Source organism: Battus philenor, unplaced genomic scaffold (genome assembly GCF_028537555.1).
Source record: "Battus philenor isolate CCGP_79_NKW_IND1 unplaced genomic scaffold, ilBatPhil1.0.hap1 SCAF_28, whole genome shotgun sequence".
Taxonomy (NCBI): Eukaryota; Metazoa; Arthropoda; class Insecta; order Lepidoptera; family Papilionidae; genus Battus; species Battus philenor.
Genome location: NW_027181691.1, coordinates 5,147,838 through 5,168,021, shown reverse-complemented (window position 1 = coordinate 5,168,021; position 20,184 = coordinate 5,147,838). Strand labels below are relative to the sequence as shown.

Sequence of the window (20,184 nt, the reverse complement as noted above, 5' to 3'; positions counted from 1 at the left end):
TAATGTGGCGGGAAAAGCATATGTCTCAATTAGCGACGCGGTAATAAATGGGTGGAGTGGCACCGGAATTAACTAACGGCGTAGGTGCAGCTCAAACTATAGACAGAGCCGAATTATTTATATTATTGATGTGTATATGTACAAAACACAAAAAATGGGAAAACAGTCTTTTGTTTGACAGAGAAATTTGATGACGAAAGCTGTTACCTCTTAAAGTTTTTTTTTAATATCAGCTCTGTATATGACAAAATGTCAATTCAGTCAGCGTTGTCATTCTGTATAGCTGTATTCCTGTGAACTTTTTAAGTAGTTTTTTTTTTATTTTTATGAGACTCTTCAGTTATTTACTATACTTTATTTGTCAAAAGCATGTTATTAAAGTTTACAATGTTAAAATAACTATTTGGTGATCGATAAATCAAAACTATCGATTTTTTTATTAAGTTATTAGAGAGATATAAGATTAGTCTAAATTTTAAAAGTTAAACATGTATTAAATAGGAGTACATGTAATTATTTTGTTTATATTTGAACAAAAATGATGTCTTCGTGCTAATTTTGAATTTATAATTGCTTTATTAGTAAAAACTATTTATTCGTCCCGAATAAACAGATCAGTATACGCCAGTGTTATATAAATAAAAATTACAAAAATCAACTGGTCAACCAATACCTTTGGTTATTACACTAGAAAATCATTTTCAAATTATTCAGCTGTTTGATAAGTGATTGACGCACCTAATTTTAAGTTAGGAAACAATCGAATAATCTTTATAAAAGGATATTATATCAAAATCCTAAATCTTTCTAATAAATGTATATGTTTTCTTCTTCTTGTTTTCAGCCGTTAGACGCCTACAGCAAGGTTTAGGCCTCCTCCAAAGATCTCTATAATGAATGGTCTCGCGTTGCCCGATTTCAGCGACTTCCCGGTACCTTAACTATGTCGTCAGTCAACCTTGTGAGGAACCCACGCTGCGACTACCGGCGCGACACTCGCATACCTTCCGACCCCAAAGGCCATTGGTTTCACGAGCGATATGCTCCGCGTTCTGCCTTAGTTTTTCTGTGATTCACCTCTCCATTTCTCTATAGGTAATCTTAAGTCTTTTTATAAGGCACATCGTAAACGACCACGTCACAATTATACGTATTAATTTATATAAGTTTTATGTATGTGATATATTTAAATTCTTCCTAACACCATATTTAAAAATTGCCTTCATTTTTTTTGTAAGCATAAGACCACACATCTAGTTTAAATGCCACCCTAGTTAAAAACTATACTTCTTTCATCATGACATCTGTGATGGACAAATTTATTGCACAGTTTAACAAATATTCACTCTGTTTTAGCAAAATTTCAAGTTTTTCAATTTAAAGTGTGCGTAAAAAATTCTAAACACGACACTGGTCGAAAATTATTACAAATTCGCATTGACGTTTGACATTTGTTACCCTGGTGACCTCTTGTCGTAGAAACAAAATCTTACATCATTACCAAAATTACATATGAATCTTGTCACTTACGTAATAAGGTTTTTTTTCGATTAACGTTTTTTTATTGAAGGTTAAGATTCTGGATTTGTTTTGGCGGGAAAGTGATGCTACTAATATATCTGTCAGTGGGGCGTTTTGTTGCGGGCCCCAACGACAACATGTGCAGTGATTTGTATCGACCGCACACAACTGCGCCGCTTCTAATATTGTTATGAGGCGACGATATATTTGTGGCACTTTTAAATATTTCACTACTTTCTTACATCGTAAAACTATTAGAGAAAAATAACTATGTATTTTTGTAGTAATTTGTTGTCACCACAGAATAAATAAGACATTTGATTACAGATAAAGACATTGATTTTATTTACCTGTATTTTTAAAATATTTGAATGCTTTCTTTCAAGTAAAACTTGCGGTATTAATAACAATGCTATAAAGACCAATTTTTATACAATTTTAATACAAATATTATTAAACTTTAAATGAATATTTGCATAGTAATTGCTTATAAGTAAAAAAATAAAAGGTGTGAATGTATAGACATTTGTCACCAAAAAGTTTTAAAGCTTTTACACAATACAATCATCACGTATAAAGTAAATACTTTGAAATTTGTTACATTTTTTAATTTTTTCTATTGTATCTGCTAGTACACAATAATAGATTTTAATATGTAATAATCCGAACGCTTTTCCTTACTGTATTAGCATTACGTTATTTATTACTAATGAAGCCATTGATTTTTGAAAATGGGCATACATTAATTTACAGAAAATAAACTCACTTTCACTCCTTTATAGCTTTTACATCTATAACCAATCATCCCGTATATTAAACGATCAATTTAATATACAAAATCTAGCCATACGATGTTAAGAAAAAAAATTATATATGTATGACACATATTTACGATACATTTTATCTCGCTTTATATTACTTGTTGTTGTTAATTTAAAAGAATATAATACTTCCGCATAAAACGGCGGCAAATGAACAATTTGACAATAAATCTAAACGAATGATTCACAGCCCTAACAGTTAAAACAAATGGCACTATTAAAAGATCGTCTCTCATTCTCTATAAATATCCGTCACACGGAACTCCCTCCGCATCCCACAGTCATATGTCTTTATTCCGTCTAATAGCAATTTGGGCAATTATGTGACAAAAGGGAAGTGTTTTCGTCGGGTAGATTTCTCCGCCAGGGCGGTCCGGTCCCCCGGGAAGACTACCCACATTATTGCTTCGGAGTGATTTATAAGTTATCGCTTTGCCAACTTTCACTCGGTTTAGCACTCGTTCGCGGATAGAATTACATCGAGATTTGATAGTAGGAGATATAACAACGACAGAACAAAAGGAAACTGTGAACACGTTGACGTATATTATACTCATAACACAATTTTATTTACATGAGCTTTTGTATCATCGATCATCGGCACGGCATTCATCGGCAGTGAATCTGCTAAGAAGAGACGACCAGAAATTCAACAGTTGCTCTTTTATAAGAAATATAACAATGTATTATGTGCACATTATAATATCAATCATGTAAACGTGCAACTAACCAAGTTCCGTACATATTGATCAACTATAAACTCGAATGCTTTAATACGATTTATTTATTATTTATTTTTAACGTTAGATTGTCATTTCAAAGTTAATACATTAATTTGAGTGAATAAAAATGTTTTGGTTCAAGAAAATATAGTTGCTTTAAGTTAAATATTAAGTTTAAGGAATATTTTGGTTAAGAGTTACATTTTCAAAAAAGTAATAATAATATTAATATGTTATATTTATTAATAACTATTAATGTATAGGTTACATTTATATGTGTAAATGTAATCATGTGTTTTTTTATTTTATATGAATTTTTTTTATATAAATTCTTTTTGAATATGACTGTATGGTTTATGTCAATCTAATTAAAAGACTTAAGTAATACATACACTTCGACTCTCAAGTCATATTTACTGTCACATGTGCATAAATAGAGAATTAAATTAATTAAAATAATAACTATATTAAGATCAAGCCTGGCGAGCTTAGGTCACATGCTAGGCGTAATCGTAAATTTCTTTGGTAGCGGTCGACAATATCAGTCAGACATTAATTATTGTAAAATATAATATTAAATAAAACTAATATTAACTTTTCCATTTCAGAAACTAGATCACATAATACAAAGCTAAAATGCTGGAATTTTTAATAACTTATAATAGTCCACTGCTAGATGTAGACTTCTCCCATAGACTTGACAATAAAATTTACCAAGATTTTCTTTTTTTTTTAATTTAATGTTACAAAAAGGACGTCAAAGGTAAGAATATTATTTACCACTGTTTAAAAAAGTTCAAATACGCACATTATTAAATGAAATTATCAATCTTGGTTAATGATAAGGGTTGGTAATAGTGCGTAGTTTAAAGAACAGAAAAGGAACGTTTAAATTTGTTTCCCGATTTCGCGTCGACCACGGTGTGACTGGCAAACAAACTGCTGCGCAGAGCGACGATGCAAGGTCGACTAACGCGCGCAAATTGATTTTAAACACGATTTATGTCCTGCTGTTTATAAAATAGAGTAAACTGATATTAGGGTTGTTTAGTTTCCTTTATTGCTTTCAAAGTCTTTTATAGTCTCTAAAAATAATATCTTTTAATGAAAAAGTGACATTTCATTTAACTCCTTAAATATGTTCCAAGTTCTCGGAACACTTTGTGATTAAGACAACGCTCTACAAAACGAAAATCTAATATACAAAAGTTTTAATCTTTTCGATGTGCCAAATCAAATGCTGGGAATTTTTTTGGTATAACATTTTAAAATCAATACTTACAATCACCGCTAAATATGTTAATATAAATTATTAGAATTCAATTTTTAATTAATACTGGCTCCACTATTTTATAGATAATCAACTCTAGTCCGACCGGAATCGCGGTACAGCGGTTATATACAGCAGTCGTTTATTTTGTTCAATTAATGGTATGTTTTTTCTTCGTAAATTATCGCTTAGTGTCGCACTGGTTTATTTAATCGCTGTTATCATATACGTAAATAATCCGTGTATAATGTTGAGTTACAAATTTGTATTTTAATAATTACTACAAAAAGTGGTAAAACATCGTTGTTAAGGTTATAGAAAAACGTTCTATGCAGAGCGTTTTTAAACGGCCTTATTGTAAATTTATGGCAGGGTGGGTCTATGTCTAGCAAGAGGTATGTATTGCAATTAAAATGATGATGATTAGAATGATGGTGATATTTTTTTATAATATCATAATATCCTTTACTTGTATGTTCGTATTCTTAATGTGTAATCGTTTGTTTGTTCCCTGAATAAATTAATTAATAAAAATAATGAAATGAGCTACTAAAACCAATTAGATGCGCTAAATCGCTGTCAGCATTTAAAAAAGCTTCCTTGGCCTCTAAAATAGGATATTGTGTAGCATCTCTTAATTATACTTATTTGTGTAGTACCTTTCCTACGAAAATAGTTATATTTACATACATATACACTCACACACACACATATATATAGTGTATAGTAGTGTATGTATTTGTATACATGTTAATAAATTAATTAATATTCTGTCTGTGTACCCGTTATATAGGTCTCCTTATAATAGCAAATCAAAACTGAATTATTAACTCTCTATTCTCATTGCACTTATATTAGAATAATAATTGGTTACACTAAAAACGTGAGGTGAACATAAAAGACAAAGGTAATTAATTATTTTAATACAAGCGAACACATAAATAATAACCGTTAATTACGGTGTATATGTACAAAACGTGCGATGTTTTAAACATAATAATTAACGATGTACAAACACTGATAAATTTATATCAATTTTATGATAATATTTTTCACTACATTTTTTATTTGCATCGACTACATGACAATGCAAATGAATATTTCACATTTAACCTGTATTTAATTATTTACAAATGAATTCCTGTGTTTTGTATTTTATTTTAATCAATTGTTCAATTAGTAATTTCTGTTTCATGTAATCCTCTTCCTTGCGTCGTAATCTTTATTGCTGAGGATCATAACCTTCCATTAAAAAGGTTTTTTTGACAAATTGTTACGTGTTGGGTTACTTACTTCCACTCTCTGACTTCTAGAGCCACTTGGCTCCTTTGGGATCCCTCGATGACTGGAGTTGACTATTTTACGACTGAGTTTAGTCTCTCCCTGACCACCCATCATCCTTTTGCCCGGAAGAACATAGATCGGTGTAGCATATTGTTTTATTAGTAGCCTTTTATGAAATCCAAAGAAAAACGGGACTGATACTATTTTCTAAGGTGAATCCGAGCACCATAAAGGTATAATAAGTTAAACTCAAGACATTTTTTATTACATCATCAACTTATTAAGTTAAATAAACCGATAGGTTAACTAAAGTAACTAAAACAAAAGTCAAGGAATTACCTGGAGACGAACTACAAGAGGAGCTGTATTTTTGGTTTAAACCTTTTACACCTTTTATAAGACCAACCATATCTGATTCTATGAACTTTTCGACACACAAAATACTTTTGCTTCCGTTTTTTTCTTATTACTTTATTTAAATACGTGGCAGTGAAATAAATAATAATGTTATTTGTTATATACGGTTTGCTATGGTCTAAAATATGTATTAAATTCCTAAAATTACATTAAATTGTATTCTGAGTAGAAGTAAATTTAGGAAAATGTAATTATCATAAATAAGTTAGTTCATTATATTACAATTATAATGTAACTTAATAGATATTTTTAGAAATTGAATATCTTAAGAAAGGCGTTGTTAAACGCAGTCAAAATAATCTCGGGAATAATAAATAAAGCATAAAACATAGCGGGGTACAGTCAAGTGGCATCTTAAAAGGGATTCAAATGGTTTGTTTTGACTACTTGGAACTGAAGAGGTATAAAAAAATTATCATTCGGCTGAAAAGTTCAAAGCCGGCGTCACCGACGCGCGCACGCCTTTCTAAACGGCACATTTCTTACACCTTCTTTTATTATCTTCTCTTAAGATATCTAACGAGACAGAAATATACCATATAACTAGTAGCATGTTTTACAAAAATTGTAACCTTTAAGTTGTATCATCGCTACATGTTTTAGTGCAGTTGCGCGTAATAAACTAAAGAACGAACTTCATTGTCGATAACCATCGGTTGTTAGTCTGTTACGGGCGTTGCACTAACTGCTGCGGTCCGTCACGCGTGCAGCGTTTTTGTCTAAAACCGTGCGTTTTTGTTACGCCAACATCTACCGCTCTTATGCAATGCCATAAGAAACTCTAAGAAAAAAACGAACATTATGTTTTGGCGCCAAAAGATTTAAGCGCCGCTATTAATATATATTTTTTTAAATTTTTAAGTGACTTAACGACATTTTAAGATAGTTTATGGAATAACTGTAAAAACTGGGTATTTAAAAAAACGAGCTATACTTGTTAAAAAAGTATATGTTAACTATAACTAGACGCCGCATGCGTAATCTTCCAACTAGATGCACTGACGACATAGTTTAGTTCGCAATAAGTCGCTAGATGCGAGCAGCGCAAGATCTGCTATCGTGGCGATCTCTGGGGGACGCCTTGCAAACGTCTGTCGGCTAATGTGACGATGAAAACTCTGTTTACTAAATAGAGGCTTACAATTTTACTAATATCATATTTTCTTCAAAGAAGTCACAAAGTATTTCACGTTATGTGATTATAAAATTATTATTTATTTAATTATAGTAGAACAGATGGCCACTGGCGCCTTATGGTTCTAGAGTAGAATCCACAGAGCAAGCGCAGTGGGGAACGTCCACCCCCAAGGTGGACAGATGATCTTATTAAAGCCTGCGGAAGACGCTGGAGGGCTTTCTACCGGTTTTAATGGAAATATATTATTTAACGCAGGTATATTTTCAACAGCGGACAACGGATAAATGTGTTTAGACATGGTCTTATTTATTTTGAAAATAGACGTTCAACACAAAGCCGTTACTTATCTTATTAAATTGCACGTTTTAGCTTATTATATTGCATTATATTTTTTCAACGAAACATCGGCTGATATCATATGTAGTATCGTAAAAAGACACGTATCATCTATGTAAAATCTCATTCATACCAAATACAAACCAATTAAGTTTTATCGTATCTCCTTTCAAATGTAATAGCTACAGAGGCGTTATCGTAACTAATTATGACAACGTTACATTGTATAAATCGCCTACGCGATGGTACGACACAATGTCGGATATTGAGTACACATAATTATTTGTAAAGAGATATCGTACTATATTGATCAAATCACGAACGAAATCAATCCGTGACATGTTCACAAATTTTTTCAACACGTTTTAATAAAATAACTGTTAATATTAAATGACAATTCGACATTTGAAATCTAATTCTCGAATCAGCCACAGATAACAATAACACAAAAACCTCAAATAGTGAACGCGCTGTGCAATTTTACCAAAAAAAAAAATTACTCAAGTCATCGGTTAACGGGGCGTAAAACCAGTAGCTACGTGCCGATAGCAAGTGACCGAATATTTCAGGCGTGTGAATTACTAGAGGCGCCCGTGAGAATGTGGTCTTGGGTTTATAGATTTATTTTTATATTTAATATCTCACTCACCTTTTCCCATAGGCTACCGGTTATATTTTCGTTTCGGACCTGATATCATTACTTATTGATTTTTTTAACTTGTCGATTGCTTTTGTGGTCACCTTGTCGATAAGTTATTACTTACAAAATACATTGTAAAGATCTCAGCTCAGATTTGTTCAAATCGTTTGGAACTAGCTTTTTTTTAATTTGAATGATGATATTATAAAAGGAAATAAAGTAATCATACTGGACATAGGCATGTTCTATAGATTTCCAGCAGTACAGGAAGGTAACGGCCTGCAATAAGTGTTTTTTGACGCCCTAAAAAAGGTTGTAGTTTCGACTCCAGAACCTGTAGGCTTCAGTGGTCATCTGTTCTGCACTATTTGGCTTGTCCGCTGCCACTTTAACTTGTTCGTCCTGTAAACTACTTCGGTTACTTTCTTCCATCTATGTATCTTTTCATTCCTTATTCGATCTGGTAGAGAAATATCGCGCGTAGCCCTGTTCAAGGCTCGTGGTGCGGCAATGAATTTGCTAATGAGGTCCAGGTCAGAGAACACATTTGGTAATAGTTTAAATCAAATTGGGCGCTATAATTAATTTCATCTAACATCTTTTTTGGATTGATCATATCACTAAATTACACTCTTATTTTTAGATTATTTTCCAATGGGGTCCTTTTTGTACCTTTATGTAAATCTTAGAGGAGCGGCCTCTATAGAATGTAAGAAATACAGGCGAGTTTGGTTTGTTCCAGTATGCGACGTAAATAATTTTTCGTTAGAGGTATAGTTGCGTTAATTTTCTTAACTTTGTTCTTTTTCGTATCGTTGAAGTAGTTTGAATCGCCATATTCGTTTGAAGGCACTATGCCTATGATAAAGAGCGTTATCACTCTACCGCTACAAACTTGACGGCTCTACAATCCGATTTATTAATATCGACCGATCCAAGGGACCTCATCTTTGGGATAAGTCCTCGGACTTAATTACAGTGAAGAGGTCAAGGCTAAGCGCCTTTACCGCTTTGTCACCTCTAACCAAGTGAAGTTGTAACCCGACAAACGCCCTCTGCAGTCTCTCCCAAAGATGATCACAATGACTGGTCTTGCACTGCCCGTTCCCCGCTTCGTCGATCTACCATTTGTTTATTACAACAGAAATGTCTTCCTTATTACCATTGAATAGTATTACAATTCTAGACTAAACACGTTGAAGCTTTATTTTTTAAATTGTTCCAAAAAAAAAAAACAAGTCCAACCGGATACTTATCCCTAATTAAAGAGCAGAAACAGAAACATTGTCACGGACCATTATGCGGCGGCTTTACAAAGTGTTGCCAGTTCGTCAATACGTACGAGTCACCCGTCGTAAATAGGCCGTGGTGGCAACCGAGCCGTTCAGCCGAGACCGCCTGCGACCGTCTGTTTTGATAACACCGCTCATTTTTAAAACGCATTCTAGTTTATAGTATCACATGTTAGTCTAGGGTTGCCTGATCGCTAAAAATATCTAGCTCTCTATTGACTTTAATAGTAAAACTTTTAAAATAAACTCCAATCCATTCACATTTTTTTTATTTTTTTACCTGCATTATCGTCTACATTTTTCTACAATTTTTTTTATAATTTTCTTTTTTTTTAATAATTTTGTAATTAACCTTTTTTGCCTTTAAACTCTAGGTACTAATTATCTCCCACGCGGTACATAAGTAACGGAAGGAATATAAACTATTTTTATTTGTATTATACTGCATTATACTGTATTTTTTATTGCATCTGTTGTATAAAATATTAGATACGACCTACGAAATTATGATATAAAAAAAATAAAAAAACTACATTGTAATATCCACCAATATACATTATTAATAATTTCTAACATAGTAATCATAACAAATAAAAATCAGTCTGAAATTGGATACATTAAAAAATACAATTAACAAAATAATAACCCTTATTTCCAATCTAAAACGATACGAAAAGCAAGAAATTCTCTAATGAAGGCAGTTTTATCAAATAACAACTAAAGAATTACTATCATTAATATATACGAATCCATTCTAATGCACGTAATCAAATTGAAATCGCTCTGTTTTCCTATTATTTCAATTTTGGTTGTCGACCCTGTTATTACGGCTAGTTCTTGTAATGATTACAAATTGAAGAAGTTTTGCATATGTAATCACATCAACCGAAATTTATCAGGTTTTCTTATCTATTACAAATGTGAATGCATTATTTTCTCGAAGTATATACAATTATAGCATTTGTACATGATAATTAATTTTAACTAACATATGGTAGACCCTACTCAAAAATCAATAGTTTTAGAAATAATAGATATCGTAATAATAGTACAAGCGTTTTTCAAAATTGCATTACTACACATCAAAATCATTGTACAGACTGTACTAACAGGAGCTAATCGCGTGTTGCTTTCCAATAGAAAAATACAATAATGTAACATATTTCTCAATGATCATTATACATGTGATTGGAAAGAGATTTAACAGACAAAGCTTTTTTCTGACCCCTGAGCTATACAATCCCTTTAAAGATTTTACACGTATAATAATCACACAATGCTATATTGATGCCCAACCCGCTGTACTGCGCCTTAGGTATGCTCGCGGCAGGATAGAGCGAGAGTACCGGCCTCTCTTTTATATAAAAATAGGTTGGAGGGAAAATTAATAAAATAAAAATTAATAAAGTTTACATTCAATAATGTAAACGTAAAAGATATAAAATGATATAGTGCTATCGAAACCGCGGTAAACGCTACGATAATGGTATGCGGTGCGTGCCGAGGAAGATAGAACATGACCGCGACAGAACGGAGAAGTCGATACTCCCTCCCCCCTCGTGTTCTGCCGCACGTATACCTAAGGTGCGGTACAGCAGTTTAGGTATCGCTATAGTACGAGACTACGCATGTCGCGAAAGATAAAATAAAACATGAATAACATTTCTTATATACCTAACGGTAGACTAACGACATATAGCACGAACACAAAGTGGTCATGGTGGTGATCTATGTATGTACGTCATCATCTATGTACGTTATGATGAAGTTGATGATGATGTATCTAAAACAAATCGTCCAAAAATTGGTTTGCTGAAATACATTGGCAACAAAGTGGTTTCGTTATTTTTATTTTATCTGAATTAAGTCTTTGTTGCTGACTTGATTTAATTTAACAAAAGCCTTTAAGTGCTAATTGGGACACAGCGCGTCATCACGAACGACTAAAAAAACTTATGGACTACTTTTAAAAATCGCCCATATCTTTGGCGTACGTGATTCCAAAACGCGTGATTATCGAACCCGTGAATAAAAAAATCAATAGTTAACACGTAAGCCAGCTTTCGCTACGCTTTTTTCGCTAGAAATTCAATAGACCCGTACGAACTGAGAAAAGAGTTTTTTCTACAAAATTCCAAGCATTTGAGATCCGTAACGAGGCGACTGTCGAGACGTGGCAGGATATTCAATTTGTACTAGCAACAGACCTGTCCACGTTCATTGTGCGGATAACGCACCCACTAAATTATCTTTGGACGCGCTCTTTCCGCGCACGCGGACTTTATATTAGAAAAGGAGGTTTTACTTAATAATTTTTCATTTCGTTCCAATTGCCATTAGCATATTACATTCCTAAACAAATACAAGTATCCAGTAAGCTTCGATTGGCTGATATGATGATAATAATGATGACAAGTACAAGACATAACCAAAATTACACATCAAGACGTTCACTGCTGAACTGATGATATATAGGGGCCTCCCATAAGCTTTTTATATTATACCTTAGTATCTTCTTAAACCTCAACAACTTCGTCTGGTCCATGTTATAGATAGACACCCTACCTTGTACCTGCCAGTTGTTGGTTTCCGTTCAGAGCGCTGTGACATGGCCACTTCTAGTACAACTTGCCAATCTTTTCGGTTATTTTTGTTAGTCTACGGATCTCTACTGCATACTTATCTTCGTGGCTTAAAAGAGTGATAATTTAGTTTATATGATATTATTGTTTATAAATAAAAATTCATCGTCAAAATTGTATTTCAAATGCTCGACAAGGGCCTGACCGATTTGACTACATTTTTTTTTAAATTTTAGGTACAGGGTTACACTATATTTTCCTATACGATAGCATAAATTAAGACAACTGTTCATAACTGCCAAACAGTAAAAGACAATCAAAAGTGAAAGATCGTGTTAGGGTTTATTCAAATACCATACACGACACATTCGTGTATGATAAAGAATTACAATAAATATATTCTCACATAGCTATTGAAGTCTTGCGGAGTACGAAATAAAAAATAAAGTATTTTTCAAAATAAATAATAATAATAAGTGAAAATAAAATAAAAGTTTTATTCAAATTGAAATTTAAAATGTCTTTATTTACGTATTAGTTTAATAAAATGCGACCGGCTAATAACTTTTGACAGTAGGAAGTACGTTGCAGCAGTTTCTATTAAATAATTTTTATTAAAAAAATAGCCGTACGAGATAGATCAACAACAAAATTATAAACAGTGCACACTTTTTTTGTTTCAATGTTGCTCTAACTACAAACAAAATTTCTTTGACTCATTGAAGTCTATTTTAAAACTCTCGTGTTGAGCTCAGCTTTATTCGATCCGAAAGAAAATAAATAAGGTCGTACAAAAGCGTTTATACGTGCGTATCGATCGGACTTCGGGTCCCGCAACTCCGATAACATTGACTAAACAGAGTCCGCGATGCCGGGTAACGCGAGATTCTAGAACCTCATCGAATGTATTCACTTTAAGCCAATCATGTTTGTCACTCCCATCTGTCAAATCGCATATAATAACGATGGGAATTTTGACAGATGTCAAAATTATAACAGACTAAATATCACTAAACTAATTGAATAGATTCCACAAATCATACAAATTAAATTAAATACGTCATAATTGAACTAAGTAACCGACAGACAGGATAATATATGATTAAGTTGTTAGAATATAATTAACTTTATGCTCGTTATGAGGAAAACATTACGCTCAGACGTGAGTTTTTTTATATTAATAATGACTAAGATAATAAAAAATACACTACATCTCATTTGACCTTTCAAATAATAATTATATTATTGTAAGTAATTTATTAGCAATATCGAGGTGCTAATTATACGTGATTGGATTTCTATTCATATGTGTAAAGTTAATTTGTTGGATTTTGGAAACCAAATTGCGGGATTTGTGAACATGTACACTCCGATAATTGTTCGTCTAGCTTATTGATCTATTTATAAAACAGATAAATATCTATTCTTCGATAAAGAATTCACTGTCATAAAACTTTTACTCAGCTTGCTGGCAATTAGGTTAATTATATTCATCATCATCATCCAGAACCGTAAGGGCCCAGCGTCTATCTATTTAGTCTTTATATTTTTATTACATCACAGAAACAAGTGTAAATGACAATAACAAAAAATAATTTTTGTAATAATGACGAGATATAAATTCATCATTCATTCATTCCTCCCTTCATAAACAATTATTTTATCGTTCATTTGTCCTTAAATATTATTGGATATCTATAAATAGCATTTAAGTATCCTTAAAGGTGATCGTCACCTTTTCTTATTGCTCCAGTCCACCTGTTTCTCTTCTGGTCACGTTAAATAACACTCTTCCCCCCCTTTCAGATCAAACGTATTTCATGAACGGCCCCTTATATTGATCCATTTTATTGATATTTTATAAGTAACTTATTAAAGTCACCTCCATAATTTATTATTTCAAAACACGTTATAGATTAACACATATGTATCTGCATATTCGATCTCAGCTAATCATAAGTCATTTATTTCGAATAAAGTTACCAGCATTGAAAATTTCAACTCAATGGCGGGCGACGACTAAAATTGTCTTCCTTATTAATATGTCATTAGAATCATAAAATCTAATGCGATTTAGGCAGCATTGTCACATCCCGAGTCAGGTGCTTTCCGTTCCACCGTGTCTAATACGTTTTTTGCGAAGTCTTAACGATGTCTTTTGACTTTTTCAGCGCTCGCATGTTTTATACAGTCCTAATTGAGGTCCAAATTCGCTAAGGATACGATTAGGTCATGATTGATACAGCTGTTTTGCCGTTTTGATGCCTTAGGTATTTAAATCGTGTATTATAAATTGTTTCCCCTTTGTTAATTTTGACTTCTTCGAAAACAACCATGACGGCGGACGAATGGAATTTAAATTATAATTAATGAAATACTTTAATTTATTTTTATGACTCGCCCACACGTATTCGCAAAAATCCCCGCCAATAAATAATAACACGAGTCATTTTTTTCATTATTTTAAGTAATACAAGACCACTTGAAAAATCACAATTACGTCGAACGTCAATTTTATTAGTTGACTGTTTTAAACGTCAGTAAAACATATGTACGATATTTACTTCGGGCCTCGTTTGCAAGCTTGAAGTCGAAAGAGTCATGAAGCAGCAAATTGGCAAGTTCAAGTGGTAGTGAGCAGGCCACAGCGCAGAACAGGTCATCGCTGGAGTCTTATAGTTCAGATGTTGTGACCACGGACCAGCAGTAGAACGTCCACCTACAATAACAGAACGAAACAGCAGACTATTGGTAGTAACAAGCATAATGCAGGCCCCACTCAAACGGTATTATTGGTAACCTGTGAATGGATGTCCTGCGGCCGAAATTATAATAATGATCAGTGTTTTGGAGTGTGTAGAATCACAAATCTTCCTTTTTATTAATTTAATAATAATTTAATCACTTCATAAAATATTTTCTGTCATATTAAAACAAACTATACTAAAGTTTGCGAAAAATAAAGAAAGTATTTTGCTTAAAAATAGAGATGAAATCCGCTAGGCTTCCATCTTTGCGCAAGTGTTATGATCTGCAATAACAATATAACAATGACAATTAACAAAAATAATCATTATAATTAATAATTTTATTTCGGACAACAGAGATCCTTGTACGAGAAATAATTATACACTATGAATAGAGTAACAAAGTAGTCATATATATGCAATAAAAATTTATCATCCAAGAGCTTTATGTGCCCTTATGTCAAAATAATAAAATATATAGTTACGAAGCCCGTTGAGGTAACACAAGAAAAAAGATATGTCTTCACTAATTATAATATAATATTTTTAAAACAAGAATACAATGATATCTACTCTTTCTTCTCAAAACCATACACTTTGATAGCTTCTAGGAAAATACATCTAAAATACAATTAAGTCTGTATTTTAATGAAAAACTGGTTAATTTATACTTGCAAGAGTTTTTTGTACTGCATCAATTGTTTTGCAGTTTGAATCATAAACAAATAAAAGTATATTTGAACTGAGTCATCGTCATAACATTTGGCAATGGGTTACCGTACCAAAAGTATTTATTATCTCGAAAACCAATTGCGCGTTAACAAATTCGAATGCGAAATCCCTCTGACAAAGCGTTACATAGGCAGTTTAAGTTAACGCCGCGGATTTAACGGCGATGGGTCATATTTATTAATGTTTGCGGTTCACCGCGCACGCTAAGCACCGAGAGGCCCAGTTATCGTCTACAGGAGATGCGCCGACGCAGGAGGCTCTCATTTATCATATAAATCATATAACCATTCTTTTATCCCTTTCTTAAGTTTCGAAGACGCTTAATTTAGGGGTAGGCAGGCAAGTCTTCCACTAAGAGGACCGTCGTCGTAGTCAAGGTCGCTGAATACGGGCAGCACAAGACGTGTCATCGTAACGATCTTTCGAGAAGTAACATGCTTAGTAGTGGACGTCTATTAGCAGATATGAAGATGATAATTAATAACATAAAGACTAAAATGAACAAAATTCATTAGAGCAAAGCTTAAATCTAGTGCGCACTTTAATGATAGATGTGCATAACATTTTATAATATAAATGTCTACGTATTTATAGGTAATTTTCGTAAATTCATCGTTTTTCTAAAATATAAAACAAGAATAGCACACAGATTTATGAACTGTCCAGACTATTCTAGCATAACTGTGGATGGAAAGTACACAGTAATTCCCGATATAATATCGTAAAAATATTGGTCATTGGACTGTATTACGAGAAATATAATTTGAGTCAAGAATACGCATAAGTGCAGTAAATTAAATTATCACAATTATATTTCTTTTAAATAAGCTAAAATTTTGCTACAAAGTATTCGTAATGAATAGTCTCACATTGTGTACACCCCTCAAATGCTAAGCAAATTGAGTCGCATCTTATTTTTCGGTTGGTTTTTGATCCTCCTGACAATACATTAAAAAAGTAGCTAGTTCGTTCATGTTCTTAATATATATAGTATCATTGCCTATACCTTTGCAAAAGTATTGTTGAAAGGAAACTTATTACTTTAAAGATTTTCTTATCGCAAAGCAAAAACAATAAACGCGAAGCAGTTACGCAAGCGATTCGTAAACGTTAGGGCGAACCATAAAATGAAACATTAACAAGTTAATTTCAAAAAACAATTACCTTTTACACGATTTCGTTTGAAAATATTATTTACGTGTTGGAAAATATAGGGCAACAATCAGATACAAAGCTACTGTCATTGTTAATAACAGTAACTAACACTTCTGTCAACATTATTATCATGTCTCTTAAAATCCCTTTGTGGTCTTTGTAGGAAAATTTGATCCGAAGTAAAACCCTTATTGTTTTACCGTTCTTCATAGTCTTCATTTCCACGTCCACTGCTTAATACGAACGTTCTCCATAGATTTCCATTATGACCAGTTGGAAGCGAGTTTCGTCCTGCTTCTTCCGACGTAAATAGGATCGTTTGTTCAAACTGTGCTTGTTTTACAATGACAGATGTTAAAGTACTAAGGCGAAGAATTTTGGAAAACTTATTCTTATAAATGATTTCAGCAATGAATTCTTAAAAATCAAATGAAAAATAAAATTATTCGTTTCTAACAAGTTTTGCTAAGTACCTTCGAAACGTCAAAACATTGATATATGCTACGCTATATGCATAAATATATAACTACACTATATTAACGTAAGCCTTTTGTCAAGTTCATAATTTTATCTGTATCGAGAACTACCCAGCGAGAAGTTCGGTAGTTACTCTTTTAAATGCCACGTGTTAACAATAGGTTCAATTATAGACCTTTATACACTGCAAAAACCTTTTTTCTGGCGGTCCAAAGGTTGTTTGTCACACTAACGGTATAAAAAGACACCATGATAACATCTAGCGACATGATAACAGACAGACTAATTTCCTACAATGTTCAAAACAATTATTTTCTTTCAAAGCTTTCAAGAACGGCCCGTATATTATTGAATGCTCGTTAAAATGTTACGATTCTTGGGTGTGTTTTTATTGTATATTTTATGACGGGAGAGTTACATTTTAGCGCTGCGGGCCCTTTATTACGGTGTCATAGACTCGAATAATGTTTTAGTACCTGATAACGAGTCGAAAGTCGGTTCTTCTTTTTATAATGCGTATGCAGATACATTTCTAAAGATTGGATGCTCTCTAATAAGGTGGAATAAACAATCCATTTATTACAAAACATTTTTCCTGTATTCATATATTACGTAATTTTTTATATCAACGATTAAGTCTTTCGACTGGTGGCAAGTAAAGTATGCACGTAAAGAGATTTAGACTAAGACACCTTCCACGCGATAATGTTAATAACTACAAGCTAACAGCTTTTGCGATTGATAAAAAAGCTGTCAACCGTAAGCAAGCTATTTACTATTGTGCTACCGAAACTGCTGGGCCAGTATCGGCTCCGTTCTCTCTGTCCACCGGCAACGCTCCCGGCAGCGCTCGTGCTATTTTTTCTTCAATCTCGTTGCACTTTTCTGAGGCGCGATGCACCGTTTTCGGTAGCTACGCTAGTTCTTTGCTACCAGTTTAACCGATCTATCATTCTAGACTAGTTCCTTTCTTCGTCTATAGATCTCCGCATTTCTAGTGCGAGTTACGATATAACAAATGTAGGCGTCATGTCAGTACTCACCCTCGTAGCGTTTTTTGCTGTAAAACCTACCGTAACACTTGGTTAATTTTTTTATATTTGTTTTATATTGTCAGAGATTGGTGTATTACTTCGTGTTGCAAAAAAATAACAATGTTTTTTTAAGTTTAATTTAAATATTCTCTAACTTCATCAATACCATTACAAGTTAATTTTTCAACTGTGATTTTGTTTTAGAACAACATTATATTAAGTGTTATTTCTTTTTTGTTTCAGATGGTCAGTCAAATCACCTCAACCTATTCAACTCGAGACCGCAACCGAAAAAGAAAAGAAAATCAAGAACAGCGTTCACGAACCATCAGATCTTCGAACTGGAAAAACGATTTCTCTACCAGAAATATTTGTCCCCGGCGGATAGAGATGAGATAGCCAGTTCACTCGGCCTTTCTAACGCACAAGTCATAACATGGTTCCAGAATAGACGTGCGAAGTTGAAACGAGACATGGAGGAGTTAAAAAAGGATGTCGAGAGCGCTAAAGTGCTGTCGGCGCACAAAACGTTTCTAGAGAACGTTACAGATTTGGGGATTCTGAAGAAGAAGGCGATGAGTATAGGCGCGAGTGAGGAGGCAGCGACAAACCTGGTCGTGAACGCCTCCAAATGAAACGAGGCGGCGCGTTCGACCGCGCCAGACCTTGCCTATGATCGCAGCGTGCTCGATTTTTAAATCGATACTCGCGGACTGAACTAATGATTATAGAGTGAAATTTAATTTACGAACTGAGAAGCATACTTTGTGACGTGGCTTGAAAAGTTTATGGTTTTTAAAAACGTGACATAAAATTATCATCGAACGATTAACTTAACCAATATAGATGAAATAAGTACGCACGTACGTTTAATTATATAAGGGTATATAGGTATCTACGTACACATTATATCGACGAACATTTGGCGAACAGACGCAAGACCCAAATGATATTTTGACGACCGTGTATAAATAATGATATCTTATGTATTATGGAATTTAATGAAATATTAAATTCGATTTAATGATTATAGCTAAAACATTATCGTCATCATCGTTTCAGTCATAAGACTTCCACTGCTAGACATGGCTTTGGTGGACGTTCTCATAATTTTTAAATCGCGTTCAAATAATTTTTAAATTTGGTGTCCGTCGTTGCCGCCAAAATGACACTTCGACTAAATGTATTTTTGTCAAATGTTTTCCGATATTATGTCCGTACACAATAAATATACCTAAAATATCTACAATATAATTAGTTATTTAAAATTTACATACTCGTTAGTGACGTTAGATGTTTTTTATCTTCACTAATCTAGTATCGCGCTGTACTTCACTAATTAATCTATTAAAATTAGCATCAATATAGCGCGCTATGGAAAATAATTTTAGCAGCGCTAAACGTGTATCTCGTGACTTGTAAATACGATAGACTGTACAAAAAACATGAAGATGCTTCTTTCGAAATATAAATGTGATAGTTGATTTTATTATTTAAGTACTTAATATTTTATAGAAATGTTCTAAATTATTTATTGCGATGGCATTATCTCCGACATTCGAAGCCACACGTCAGTTAGAAATAGAAACTTGTAACGAATACTTGCCGGGCTGTTAAAAGCTATTAGCGTACCATATAGTGCAATATAAATGTGTTTCACTGTCCGGGGTAATGCTAGTTCGAACATTGTAAATAATATAATTGTATAGTAAGATTGCTTAGTAATTAAATATTATGAATATAGATTTAAGCGTAACATTTTACTCCTATAAATGTTGTCGTTAAAGGACTTCTGATATTGAGAATTGACTTAACTAATTTATCTTAGATTTGTATTGTCTACTTTTTCTCAAACGCAATAGAAAATTAACATTGATTGTAATAGGTATATGTACTATCAATAAAAGAAACGTGTTTAATTATTTAACATTTTTAAATATCATTTGAAATAAATAAATACAAAATTATATATTTTAATCACTATCAATAAGCACCGACTGTTATAAAATTTGATTT

General features: G+C 32.9%; 1 protein-coding gene across 1 annotated transcript in view; it reads left to right on the top strand.

The window, feature by feature from the left end:
* Positions 1-19,128, top strand: part of LOC137925953 (transcription factor LBX1-like) — an 82,673-nt gene extending 63,545 nt beyond the window's left edge. Inside the window, exon 2 of the mRNA XM_068769451.1 lies at positions 18,412-19,128. Coding sequence (XP_068625552.1) covers positions 18,412-18,803 — 392 coding nt within the window. The 3' untranslated portion in view covers positions 18,804-19,128. The remainder of the gene's footprint in view (positions 1-18,411) is intronic.
* The last annotated feature ends 1,056 nt before the right edge of the window (positions 19,129-20,184 follow it).